The sequence below is a fragment of the Puma concolor genome, chromosome C1, assembly GCF_028749965.1.
Source record: "Puma concolor isolate L17-30 chromosome C1, mPumCon1.1.hap2, whole genome shotgun sequence".
Lineage (NCBI taxonomy): Eukaryota > Metazoa > Chordata > Mammalia > Carnivora > Felidae > Puma > Puma concolor.
In genome coordinates, this window is record NC_141674.1 from 51011320 (window position 1) to 51025014 (window position 13695).

The 13695-nt window shown below is 39.8% G+C and overlaps 1 protein-coding gene across 6 annotated transcripts in view; it reads left to right on the forward strand.

The window, feature by feature from the left end:
• PATJ (PATJ crumbs cell polarity complex component) overlaps positions 1 to 13695 on the forward strand; it is a 367672-nt gene that overhangs the window by 284936 nt on the left and 69041 nt on the right. For 5 of the 6 annotated variants that reach the window (XM_086717156.1, XM_086717152.1, XM_086717155.1 and 2 more), the window contains 2 exons: positions 4389 to 4463; positions 9613 to 9730. In XM_086717156.1, the coding sequence (XP_086573282.1) occupies positions 4389 to 4463; positions 9613 to 9730 (193 nt within the window). Of the gene's footprint in view, positions 1 to 4388; positions 4464 to 8637; positions 8728 to 9612; positions 9731 to 13695 lie in introns of all 6 variants that reach the window. The other variant, XM_086717157.1, reaches the window with a different exon arrangement.

The following is a 13695-nucleotide window of genomic DNA, read 5'->3' on the forward strand; positions in this document are numbered from 1 at the left end:
TGGGAGTCCAAGGACCCAGATCAGCAATAGATGATTTGTGTTGGTTGTGTGTCTGACAGGCATGTTCTAAAAATCACTGAATTTGAATACTTTTGAATGTGACTACCTTTAGGCTGAGCAGCTCTCTCTGGTCTGCTGTCTTGTACCCAGGTCACTTCCTTCATCTCCATTTTAACTACCCTCTGGCTTCAGCCCTATGAGTTTGTTATCCTGATAGATCTTTTCTGGGCTCCACCTCATTTTAATCAGTAGTCTCTTGATTGCAAGTGATAAAACCTCAGCTTGACCTGTAGACAAAGGGAAATTTACTGATAGGTGACAGGTCCTTTTTACATAGCTACAGGAAAGGTAGGGTTGACAGCCTCAGGGCTAGTTGGAACCTGAGACCTGGACCTGCCAGAGATACCTACAGTCTCTGACTCTCTTCCACTACAGACTTGTTGCCTCAGCATAGTGGGAGCATGGCCACCAAAAGCTCCTAAGCCTCACTGCCAGAAAGGGGCTCTTCCCTTGGATCCACTTTAGAAAATTTATAGGATGTTCTTGTGTAGTCCAGATGTCTGCCCTTGGACCACTTACTTTGGCTGGACAGACAGGGCTTGTTGGGCTTGTTTACCAGCTGTGGGACAGAAGTCAACCAGCTTTGGTGACTATACGCTGGACATCCCATTATTATCTATTATATAGAATATTCGCAGTGTTGCTTTTTATGTCCACCACTTGGAAGTTCCTTCTCTTGATCAGAGTAATTTGCTTGGCGCACAAAGAATTTTCTTTCAGGAGCTTTTAGTACTGCGCTGAGAATTATAACATAATGTACACAGAATGTGTTCTATCAGTTTGCTTCATGAAATGAGATGGACTTTCCCCGCGCCTTCTCACCCTTCTTATTCAGGGGTCCCCTATGCAAAGTCAATAGGTTAGAATAGCCCAGAACCTCAGCTTTGAAGGCACTAAAAACTCCCTCAGTGCAATAGTTGGGAGATTAGCAAGTTCAAAATTTATGGTTGTTTTTTTTTTAACGTTTATTTATTTTTGAGACAGAGACAGAGCATGAACGGGGGAGGGTCAGAGAGAGGGAGACACAGAATCTGAAACAGGCTCCAGGCTCTGAGCCGTCAGCACAGACCCCGATGTGGGGCTTGAACTCACGGACCACGAGATCATGACCTGAGCCAAAGTCGGCCGCTTAACCGACTGAGCCACCCAGGCGCCCCTTGAAATTTATGTTTATACACAAAACACAGAAAAAAGTGACTCACCATAGGTCACTGCGGTGGCTGGTGCCATGAATTTTTTTTTTTTTTTTTTTTTTTTTTTTTTTTGGCCTGCCCAAGCTCAAAATAAGCTGGCATGACTCGTTCTGACTTTGTGTTGAATCTAAAAATAGAATCACCATGTTCAGGCTGCCCCTCAGCAGCTCATGTGCGTCGTTGGGAAGGTGAACAGCACTCCGCCTCTCCCTTGTGTTTTATCCTCGGTGAAGAGCAGAAGCTCTGCGGCACGATGCGTCTGGATTAAGTTTTGGTTCAGCACATACTTTAGGCTCTCATGCCCGAGCTAACTCTGAAATGAGGGTGATAATAATACTTATCCCACGGGTCTGTTGTGTACATCGGCATCTGACACATGAACTGTATCTAGCTCAGTGACTGGTACAGTCAGTGCTCAGCAGGTTTGATCTGTCACTGTTGTTATCATCGCCATGCACTGGCCCCATCCCGTGGCCCAGAGGTTTAAGGGCAATCAGTGTAAGAAATGGGACCGGGAGTTGGACCGGATGCTTTTCAGAGCTCTGATTTCCTCATCTCATCCTTCTACATTTTCAGGACAAGAGAAAGGGAAGGAAACCCTCTTCTCAGGCACCTGCTATCTGCCACACGTCTTCATACAGATATCATTTAGTTGTTCAAAGTTTCCACGGCTTTTTGTCTGATATCTGTCTCACCAGATCTGTAAATGTCATAAGTGCAAGACTCCTTTGGTGTTTTTCAGTGCTGGCATAGAGTAGATCCTCCTTAAGCATGTGTTGAATTCAACTTTGCTGGCAACCCCTTATTGAGGTAGATGTTGTTAGTGTATTTTCACTGTTGCTAAAAATGAAGGTTTCCAAGCATTACTGCTGCTAAGTAGTGGAACCAAGCTGAACCCAGATTTTTCTGGCTGCTGCTCCAGTGCCCTTTTTTATTTACAAGTGCAAATGTGGATGAATTCAACCAATTAGGAGTACCTCTCTGTGATATGCAAATTGGGTTTTTAAGTCTAGCTGGGGAAGTCAGCTCCTTTGTCCCACTGCTAGTTAATCTGCGCTTAAATAAAGGTGGAATTGCAGACCTGAAGTATCATTTTTCAAACAGAGGCTCTTCCGAAGGCCATTTGATCTGCATTGGAAGGAATAATACCAATGGTTTCCATTTTTAAGGCAGTTTAGAAGTTTTCTTCTAAAAATTCCCATGAGCACCATTTATTGACCTTTATATGTCTGTCTTCTCTCTTTTCAACTGTGATCCTTTAAAGTGGAAGCCACAGGATCACCTTCACTGTGCATCCTTTCTTTCATGGCTGGCTCTGAAATCCAACCAGATGCATTTAAGATTTGAGTTCCTGAACTTTGATTCATTCAGCACAGGCCCTTTTTCAAGCTCACAGTCTATTCTGCCGTATGTTGAAGAAACAAATAAGACAAAAAGTCAATCATGCTAATGTATGGGAGACAGACACATAAAAAGATACCACTCAATATGGCAAAAATTGTGGTAAAATAAATTGGTCATGCTATGGAAGGGGCACTGCCCAGAGGCTCAGGGAATTATGGCATGAAGTAACTTTTGAATTCATGTCATATAATCTGTTTAAGAGCAGAATTTGGCAGGGGAGGAATTCTAAAGTCTTTCTCCCATATGGGTGAAATTTAGAGAGAATTTATATCTAAATGAGAAAGAGTTGTGGTCCTAAAAAATAAGTGGACAGATAAAGGTAGTCACAATTATCCAGAAGACCTAGGCTGCAGTCTCATGGTATTATGTGGTGGGGTTAAATTTCTCAGGTTGTAAACCAATAGGGAATTGATGGGACAGGATGAGATTGTAACCGAATCTAGTAATAATGAATACCTGGGCATGACCTGATCATTATCTCTTGTATTGTTACAGATCTGATGGGGGGAGCCTATTGAATTAAGGGTATGTCAATATGTTCAAAAAAGAAATTGAGGTGGAAGTAGGGGTAGGAGGTATCAGGTACTATCCCAGCATTCCCCAAAGGAGAAAATGTCCTTTCCATGTAATTATTTTCACCGGCCCTATAGTAAAGTTAGGAATATGAATTTGTCAGAGCTTGATTCCATTTACTCCCATGATTAGCATCTTTATTACATATTTGGTTTTTGCCACCTACCCTGCTAAGTGCTTTTCATGTATTGCTTCGTTTAATCCTTTCAACATCCCTATAGTATAACAACCTTTATTTCTTCCCATTTTATAAATGAGGAGACTGAGGCTTGGAGATGTCAGAAAATTTGCTCAGGGTTGCAAAACTCTTAAGTCAAGGAACTAGGCTCACAAACTCCTACCACTTTGCTATATGCCTCTCTTATCATCTCCAGATAGCTTCCCTGCCTACAGTCTGTATGTTATATGTGCCACCTGGGTGTCTTTCAGACATTTACCAGGGGCTAGAGTAAGCCAGCCTTTGCTCCTATCCAAAACAGTCACACTCCATGTTCCCTGCCTTGGCCAAGTCCCAATGCAGGAGTTCATGCCTGACAGTAAACCATCTCATGATAATTTCCCCTATAAATTTGCCTATAAAGAAGGATGGGATATGGTGGGAAGCAGACATAAGCATTCTGGTCAATTTGTCGGTGTCGATAAGTTGCCCTTTAGGTATGCAGTGGTTTCCTATGTGTTTTGGTAGTTTCTTGCTCTCCTAAGTCTGGACTCTGCACTTTTCCATGGGGTTTAGGACTAACTTTGTACCCCCCAGTGTCTTTAGTGAATATATTTTGCCTCTAATTGAATATCTTGGGCAGAAAGATGTTCTAATATCAGAGCTTGAACTATTGAAGAACTAAATATTCAGTGTAAATACAGATGTAGAAATTACTAGTGTGGCAAAAGAAGAAAAAAACGCGCCTGAAGGGACCATCAGGGGATATCTGATGGGTTTAAAGCCTGATAGATCTGAAAGTCCCCAAAAGAAGCATTTGGAAGTGACAAGCCTATGTTTATTTCTGAGAGTTAGTTGAGCTGGATGAAGAGAAATTTTGACTGGTGCTTTGTGGTCATTTTTGTAGTAGAACCAAAGCTCCATGGTGTTTGCTAAAGTTGGAGAGTGCAAGTGAGCCCTAAAATACTGTTAACCACTTGTATGTATCTTTTCCCTTTTAGGAAGACATCTCCCAGATCGTTGATCAAGGTGTGGTGGCAGGTCAACAGAAGGCACTGGAATGCCCAACTGACAGTGTACGTAATTTCCACTTTAGGTTTCACTCTACTGGGATGGTGTGCATTATAAGTGGGTTCCAGAAAAAAAGGAGGTGATTACAATGAAATCAAATCCTTTGTGACTTGCCAGGAGGTTATGGTATGTCTTGCAACTTGAAGTCAACCCACAGCCATATAACTGATTCTGTGTAAGGTGTTTGGAAATATTCTCTGTGCATCTTCCTGGACCAATACCCTGAACAGGTGTTTAAAAGTGGGCCATCCCTGTAAACACACCTGCACTTAAATTCTGAGAGTGCCATGTCTTAATGTCATAAATAAAAATTTTAAGTGGGAGAATGCATAGTTCTATAAAAACATAAATACAATAATGTTGTATTGCTCCTTGCATTTTAAGTTTCACTTCACTTAAAAAAAACAAAACTAGGGGCGCCTGGGTGGCGCAGTCGGTTAAGCGTCCGACTTCAGCCAGGTCACGATCTTGCGGTCCGTGAGTTCGAGCCCCGCGTCAGGCTCTGGGCTGATGGCTCAGAGCCTGGAGCCTGTTTCTGATTCTGTGTCTCCCTCTCTCTCTGCCCCTCCCCCATTCATGCTCTCTCTCTGTCCCAAAAATAAATTAAAAAACGTTGAAAAAAAAATTAAAAAAAAAAAACTATACATTTCTGTCAAATTTTTGTACTTTTGTTGCTGTCAAGTTGTTTTTTTAATCTTGATTCTCATTTCTATATTCTAGTTTATATTTTCATGCTGCTAAAATTTACATTATTACTGTACTATTCTTATGTTTAAGGAACTAGAACTTACAAGAAATGCATAATATTTCAAACATTGCCAAAGGAAACGCCTTTGAAAAGTCTCCAAAATTATATGCTAAAAACCTAAATAAAAATGAGTAGGTGTAGGGGTGCCTGGCTGTCTCAGTCGGTAGAACAGGAGACTCTCGATCTCAGGGTTTTGAATTTGAGCCCCATGTTGGATGTAGAGATTACTTAAAAATATAAAATCTTTTTTAAAAATGAGTAGGTGTAGGAAGAACCTTAAAAATAACCAAATTCGGTTCAACTGAAAACGTATAAGCAATTTTTAATTTAAGGACACATTTTTTACTTTATGTAATGCATTTGTAAATACTATTAATGTGTTAATACATTATATGCTGCCACTTACCACAAGGCACATATCAGCCATCTCGAAAATGTTTTTTTAGAATAACATTTTATTCATCATCTGCCCTTTCTTTTCCCTGTTGGAAAATGAGCGCTTAAATATCGAAAGCATTTTCCTTTGGGAAAGCGATTGTAACCCTTTTCCGTGGCTACAGAAGAGAAAGGGCCCACAGGTCAGTGAGCAGCACGTGCACCGAGGCTGTGTCAGCTCATTATGAAGAACTTCCCAACCACTTGAGCTGTTCCATACCAGCCCTGACGGTTTTCAGTCAGGAGCTGGCTGGTCATTTATTATCAAAGGACATAAAAACATTAATAGCTGTTATCAGTTGAACTCTTAAACTGTTCCTGGCACAGTGATAGGTTTATTTATATACTTTTCTCTTTGATCTTTACAGCAGGTTTGCAAGGTTTAGAGATAATGCCACCAATTTACAGATGAGGAAGTTAAGTACAAGGAGGTTAAGTGACTTGCCTGTGGCCACACAGCTATCAGTAGTAGCAAACTCAACAATTCCTATCTTGTTTTGAATGGTGATTTTTTTTTCCCCATCATAAAGACCTGATGAACTGTAGATCCTTTTCTCCAGAAAAACACTGATAAACATAATTTTCATACAACACAGGATTTTTATAATTCCCAAAATGCCTTCTGTGGATCTCTTAGATACCCATTTACCCCACGTTAAGAATCCATGGTTTAACTTTAAGCAATAATTCTTAAAACACAAAATGTGCCAATTTACTTGGTTTAGAAGGGGGGTTCCGGCATCCATAAATTTTAAAAGCTCCCTAGCAATTTCTGTTATAAAGACAGGGTCTGTGGGGCACCTGGGTGGTGCAGTCGGTTAAGCGTCCGACTTCAGCCAGGTCACGATCTCGCGGTCCGGGAGTTCGAGCCCCGTGTCGGGCTCTGGGCTGATGGCTCAGAGCCTGGAGCTTGTTTCCGATTCTGTGTCTCCCTCTCTCTGCCCCTCCCCCGTTCATGCTCTGTCTCTCTCTGTCCCAAAAATAAATAAACGGTGAAAAAAAAAAATTAAAAAAAAAAAAAAAAAAAGACAGGGTCTGAGAATCACTGCTTTAGTTAGGTTAGATGGCCTATAACATCCATTCCAACTCTCAGGTTTGAATAGAAGACATTCAACAGAAAATCCGATCTTTCTTATCTTTCATTCTTGTTAGTTTGGTTTTGTGCCAATGGATGAGTCACAGGGAGCACACATTCCATCCTTCACCATACCTACCAACAAGAAGTCTGCCTCTAAAAGTATATGTTGGACTTCTCACTTGGTTCCTGTGGACTTTTTCCTTCTTGTTGTTGTTGTTTTTAACGTTTATTTATTTTTGAAACAGAGAGAGACAGAGCATGAGCAGGGGAGGGGCAGAGAGAGAGGGAGACACAGAATCCAAACCAGGCTCCAGGCTCCGAGCTGTCAGCACAGAGCCAGACGCGGGGCTCGAACTCACAGGCCGCGAGATCATGACCTGAGCCAAAGTCGGACACTTAACCGACTGAGCCACCCAGGGGCCCCTATTTCCTTGTTTTTTAATTGAGTTCAATACTATCAATATCTGTTGGAAAGCTATTATACACAATGAAATGGAATGCTACCTGGAGCTGAGATGTAATGATGCAAACATTCCCTGCTATTATAAAAGTGATAATGTCATGATTGTGGTCTCTTGTACTTTCCTGTTTTAAAAATCACATCATTTTTTCGTTAAAAAAAATTCTTTAGCTTCCATTTTGCTTTGTTATTGATATTCTTTTTAAAGATGATACACAACAAAAGTGGAATTTAAGTACTATATGAGTTAAGATTAGGCTCAATCTCTACAGGAAGTATCTCTTCTATATAAAATATGGGTATGGTCAGTCTAAGAATGATTATCATTCTTATTTGATTACCATCCTCAAAAAATGCATCCATTTTTTGGTCCAAGATGGCTTCTCCAGTTATTGTCACCCCATCTGCATGCCAGTTAGGGAGAAGAGGAAGGCAGGTTTCTAATCCTTAAGAGAATGACCTGAAAATTGTACAGTTCGTATCTGTTTACATCCTACTGGATAAGAGTCTGCAGATGTATCTGGCTGCAAGCAGGCTAGAAAACCTGGTCCTTAGAGTAATTGATATTTAGGTGGCTCCATTGTTCAGTTTTCTGATAATAAACCTGTGTTTGTCATTTTTCCACTGCCCTCGTTTTTGAAATCACTGAAAATATGTCTTTGAATAAATCTTTTTAAGAAAGTATATGGTCGTTATTAAATGTTGGTGATAGAAAAACTGCAGAAAAGAACGTTCATAGACTCATTGCCAAGCGGCTGTTTGATAAACATTTTAAACTTGTTGCATTCTGGGGTGCTTGGTGGCTCAGATAGTACAGCATGCAATTCTTTTTTTTTTTTTTTTTTTTTTTGGTGAGAGAAAGAGTGTGTGCATGCATGCAGAGAGGGAGTGAGAGAATTCCAAGCAGGCTCTGCACTGTCAGTGTGGAGCCCAAGGCAGGGCTTGATGCAGGGCTTGATCCCATGAACTGTGAGAACACGACCAGGGCCAAAATCAAGAATTGGAGGCTCAACCAGCTGAGCTACCCACGCACCCCAAGCATGCCACTCTTGATCTCAGAGTTGTAAGTTCGATCCCCATGATGGTGATAGAGATTACTTGAAAATAAAATCTTCTAAAAATAAAAATACAATAATTTGTAGCATTGTTTAGCTACTGACTTTTAATCCAACCTCTTCCTCTCATTAGTTTGTGATTTCAGATATGTCGTCTGACAATGACTTCTGTATCTGGAAAAGAGAGTAATAGTGTCTAACCCTCCAGGTTCTTCTTATAAATGAATGAATTCATAGATGTAAAAGTGCTTTTGAAAACTAGAAAGTACAATGCAGATACACAATGGTGGTATTGTTTTAGTTTTTATATACTGTACAGCACCTTGTATTGAGGCACAGTCTTCCACTGACAGAATCTTGAGGTATCATTATTCTGGAGCAGTTACCTTGATCCTATTTCTAGACTCCAGGGACAGCCTGGTGCTTCACTGCCTCCACCAGAATCTTCCAGCTGGGGATGGGTTCCCTGGCTAACTACAGATCAAGAAGGCAGGTCAGGTCACTACCTATATTTCTTAACTGCCTGTGAAGCAAGCATGGAATCCTTTTGGTTTTTCTTGGTTTTCTAATACTAATATTCATTGGAGGTCTTATCAACCCAAATCCAGAATGACAAGTTAATTTTCTGAAGCTCACGTAGCAAAGGTCTCCATACCTTCACTGAATTACAAATTCATTTTCGACTGTGAATTTCCATGTCTTCAATTTTGCTCTTGTATATCCATTCATTGACTCATTCATTCATTCATCAAACATTTATTGAGGCTCTACTATGTTCCAGGCACTGGGAGTCAATGGTGAATAAGGTACAGGTCTTTGAGGTGAATTAAAATGTAATTGGTGTACCTGGCACTTAGTAAGCTTTCAGTGGATGCTTATTTCCTCTTCCTGACCCTCATGTTGCTCAGTTAAGCTGCCTAATGCATTTGACTATTGTGGATGTGTCCAGAAGAGATGGACAGTGTTGTATGCTCAGAACATCTGCAGCATAGATTGCTTTTCACCGGGCACAGCATAGGTATGTGCACTTCACATTGATTTCATCAGTAAGTAGAAATTGTAAAAATTTTTGTTCTGCTTACCAGCCCCAGCATCATATACAGACCACAACGATAAGTATTGTCAGCTTTTATCCTTCTTCCCTTCCTTGATCCATCCTTCATTGAAGCATTTTAGATGTAAGATTAAAATAGGGAGGCATGGGGGATGGGACACAAATCATCCTAACTCCCTCCTGCTACCTCTCCCACTCTAAATTCTCAGAAGACATTATTGGAGTGCTGCCATTGTTTTGGTAACAACACACCAGTTTTAAAGTCTTGTCCTTTTGTTATCTTTCTCCTCTTTGACATGCATCTAATTTTTCTTTCTTTTGTAGGCTGTCAGCCAAATGAAACAGCAAAAATATTCGACGAAAGTTTCCTTCAGTTCACAAGAGATACCTTTAGCACCAGCTCCGTCATACCATTCAACAGATGCAGACTTCCCAGGCTATGGTATGATTCTTTCTCTGAGCAAAATTGAATTGACTCATCAGACATGAGAAAAGAGAAGGGATTGTGATGTCCTGAAAAGAGCACTGGACCAGGAGTCAGGAAGCCTGGCTTTGCACCCCTCCTATACTTTCTTAGCTTTGGGACTTGGACAGGTCACCATTTTCCTCATCTCTGTTTTTGGGATTGCCTAGTGCTTATTGAATATAAAAGTACTAGAACAAAAAACGCCCTCAGTAAATACTGTTTGAATATGAGGCTTACAAATAAATTATTCTGTACTCTCTCCAAAAGAGTGTATTTAGTTCATGAGTAATACCTCTTAAAAATCATATTCAGTCAAATTGTTAGCCTTGCATATGTTGATATAAGTTATTTGAAGACTGTTAATTTTCAGTGCTTAAAGATGAGAGTATTCACTTTCTATCTTTGAATTCCTGGCATGAATTATGCTGACTGGCAGTTGAAAATAGAATTTCAAAATGAATAATGAGTATTTCTACTTTGTTTTTATATTATATAAGTCAGTTTTTAAAAAGCCTATTTAAAACATTATGCTTACCAGTGGCAAAACACAACCCTGAATGAATTTAGCAAGCCTGACACCTTTATGGTATTAGTCTTTTACATGTTTTTCATAAACATTAACCCAATAAAAAATTTAGCAAGCCAGTATTATTCTGAAGTACTGGATTTTTACTAAAATTCTTGATGAATGTGGTCAGCAAACTATGACCCGTGGGTCAAATTTGGCCCACCATCTGTTTTTGCATGGTCTCCAAAAATGGTTTTCATATTTTTAAAAGGTTGGAAAAGTCAAAAGACTATTTCATGAAAATCATCTGAAACCCAGACTTCAGTGTCCATAAATAAAATTTAAAATACTATGCTCATTTGTTTATCTGTTGTCTAAGGCTGCTTTCACACATTAAGGATAGAATTGAGTAGTTGCCACAGAGAACGCATGGCCTGTAAAGCTCAAAATACTTACTACATGGCCTTTTACTGAGAAAGTAACCATAATTTACCAATTGAGTTTTTATTTTATTTTATTTTTTATTTTTTAAAATTTACATCCAAATTAGTTAGCATATAGTGAAACAATGATTTCAGGAGTATATTCCTTAGTGTCCCTTACCCATTTAGCCCATCCCCCTTCCCACAACCCCTCCCGTTACCCTCAGTTTGTTCTCCATATTTATGAGTCTCTTCTCTTTTGCCCCCCTCCCTGTCTTTATATTATTTTTGTTTCCCTTCTCTTATGTTCATCTGTTTTGTCTCTTAAAGTCCTCATATGAGTGAAGTCATATGATTTTTGTCTTTCTCTGACTAATTTCACTTAGCATAATACCCTCCAGTTCCATCCACGTAGTTGCAAATGGCAAGATTTCATTCTTTTTGATTGCCGAGTAATACTCCATTGTATATATATACCACATCTTCTTTATCCATTCATCCATTGATGGACATTTGGGCTCTTTCCATACTTTGGCCATTGTTGAAGTGCTGCTATAGGCATGGGGGTGCATGTGCCTCTTCGAAACAGCACACCTGTATCCCGTGGATAAATGCCTAGTAGTGCAATTGCTGGCTCGTAGGGTAGTTCTATTTTTAGTTTTCTGAGGAACCTTCATACTGTTTTCCAGAGTGGCTACACCAGCTTGCATTCCCAACCAATTGAGTTTTGATATGGTGTATCACATATTTATATCTCAATAACAGAAATTAATCATCCTATAATTTAATCTTTGGAAATTGTACTCGTTCAGTCATTTCCTTACCAAACATTTATTGGGGGCCTGGTATGTCAGGCTTTGGGCCGGATTGTATGGGAGAAATACATACCAAGACTGACTCAGGACCAGCTAGAATGAGGCAAAAATGGAGGAAAAGAAATGCCATCGCCAGCATCTCTGACTATGTATTCTCTCTCTTCTCATCCAAGAGGCTAAACTAGTCATTTTTTTTTTTTTTTTTTTTTTTTTTAAATTTTTTTTTTTTCAACGTTTATTTATTTTTGGGACAGAGAGAGACAGAGCATGAACGGGGGAGGGACAGAGAGAGAGGGAGACACAGAATCGGAAACAGGCTCCAGGCTCTGAGCCATCAGCCCAGAGCCCGACACGGGGCTCGAACTCCCGGACCGCGAGATCGTGACCTGGCTGAAGTCGGACGCTTAACCGACTGCGCCACCCAGGCGCCCCTAAACTAGTCATTTACATAAGGACAAGAAACTTTGTAAAGCATTCATGAAATTATGCCACTATATTGTACATGGTTTTTATTGTAAATGAATGGAAAATGCAGTGTGAATTACATATGCTGCAAAAAGATCTGGAGTGAAATTAGGTTTATAATTTAATATTCTTCTAATAAGGCATTTGTTATTGAGGCTGCGTCACTAAATTTCTCACTCTTAACCAAGAGACCATTAGATTAACAAATTCCATGTGGTCAGAAAGAGTGACTATATGAATGCTACATTATGCCAGCTGCTGGACTGGGCACCTTACACACATTGTTCATTTAATTCCTATTAGAAAGTGGCTCGTTACATGCATCTTTTCAGATGAGGAATGAGCCTCAGTTTCACCCACCTATTATTTCCTTCCTGGGAACTTAAATCCGTGTCGCCACCACTCCGAAACCTGCTTTATTATTATTATTGCTTACAGCAGAACCCTCCACAGACTTACCTACAGCCTGTTCCCTTTTGTTTAATATCAGAGATTGGCAAACTTTTTCTGTAAGGAGCCAGATAGTAAATATTTAAGGCTTGTGGACCATATGGACTCTGTTGCAGCTACTCAACTCTGTTGTCATAGGGTGATAACAGCCATAGACTGCAAGTAAATGAACAGGGCTATGTTCCAATATAACTTCATTTATGGACATTGAAATTTGAATTTCATGTAATTTTGACATGTCTTCAAAAAAATTTTTTTTTCATTTTTTTTTCAACCTTTTGAAAATGTAAAAATCATTCTTAGCCCGCAGACCCTTGCTTGTACAGATGTTTAATGAGCTTTCTGGATCCCAAGTTGGTCCCTGTGCATTAGCTGCAGCTGACCAGCAGGTGGGGCTCGTTATTATCAGCCCTTAACTAAATTCTACCACGTTGTAAGAATCAGTACTTGTGATGATTAAGCTTAGTTGTCAGAAAAGATGACATTCTCTGGAGGCTGTTATTTGTATAAGAATCTCTTGAAATTAACCTTTTGAATATTTTGATTTTTCAATTAGTTAGGATCAGTCATCTGGAAAATGCACATATGTAGAAGTTATGCCAGAGAAAGTGGTTGTATTAAACATCTTTTCCTAGCCAGTAAATATTTTTTTTCTCTCAGTTTTTAGAGAAACTCAATCTATTTTTTTTCTTTTTTTTTTAAACTTTAAATTTTTTTTTTAACGTTTTATTTATTTTTGAGACAGGGAGAGACAGAGCATGAACAGGGGAGGGTCAGAGAGAGGGAGACACAGAATCTGAAACAGGCTCCAGGCTCTGAGCTGTCAGCACAGAGCCCGACGCAGGGCTCGAACTCACGGACTGCAGGATCATGACCTGAGCCGAAGTCGGCTGCTTAACCGACTGAGCCACCCAGGTGCCCTGAGAATCTCAATCTAAAAGCAAGGATTTAAAAAAGTAAATGTTGGGGTGCCTGGCTGGCTCAGTTGGTAGAGCATGAGACTCTTGATCTCAGGGTTGTGAGTTCTATCCCACATTGGGAATAGATGTTACATTAAAAAGTTAAAAATGAAATCTTTAAAGAAAATTAAAAGTAGATCTTTATAAAATAGAAATAACTCTTGTAACAAGTTTTTCAGTCATGGACCCAGTAATTAGTTCTTTTTTTTTTTTTTAAGTTTATTTATTTTTGAGAGAGAGACAGACAGAGACAGAGCCTGAGCAGGGGAGAGGCAGAGAGAGAGGGAGACACAGAATCTGAAACAGGCTCCAGGCTCCAAGC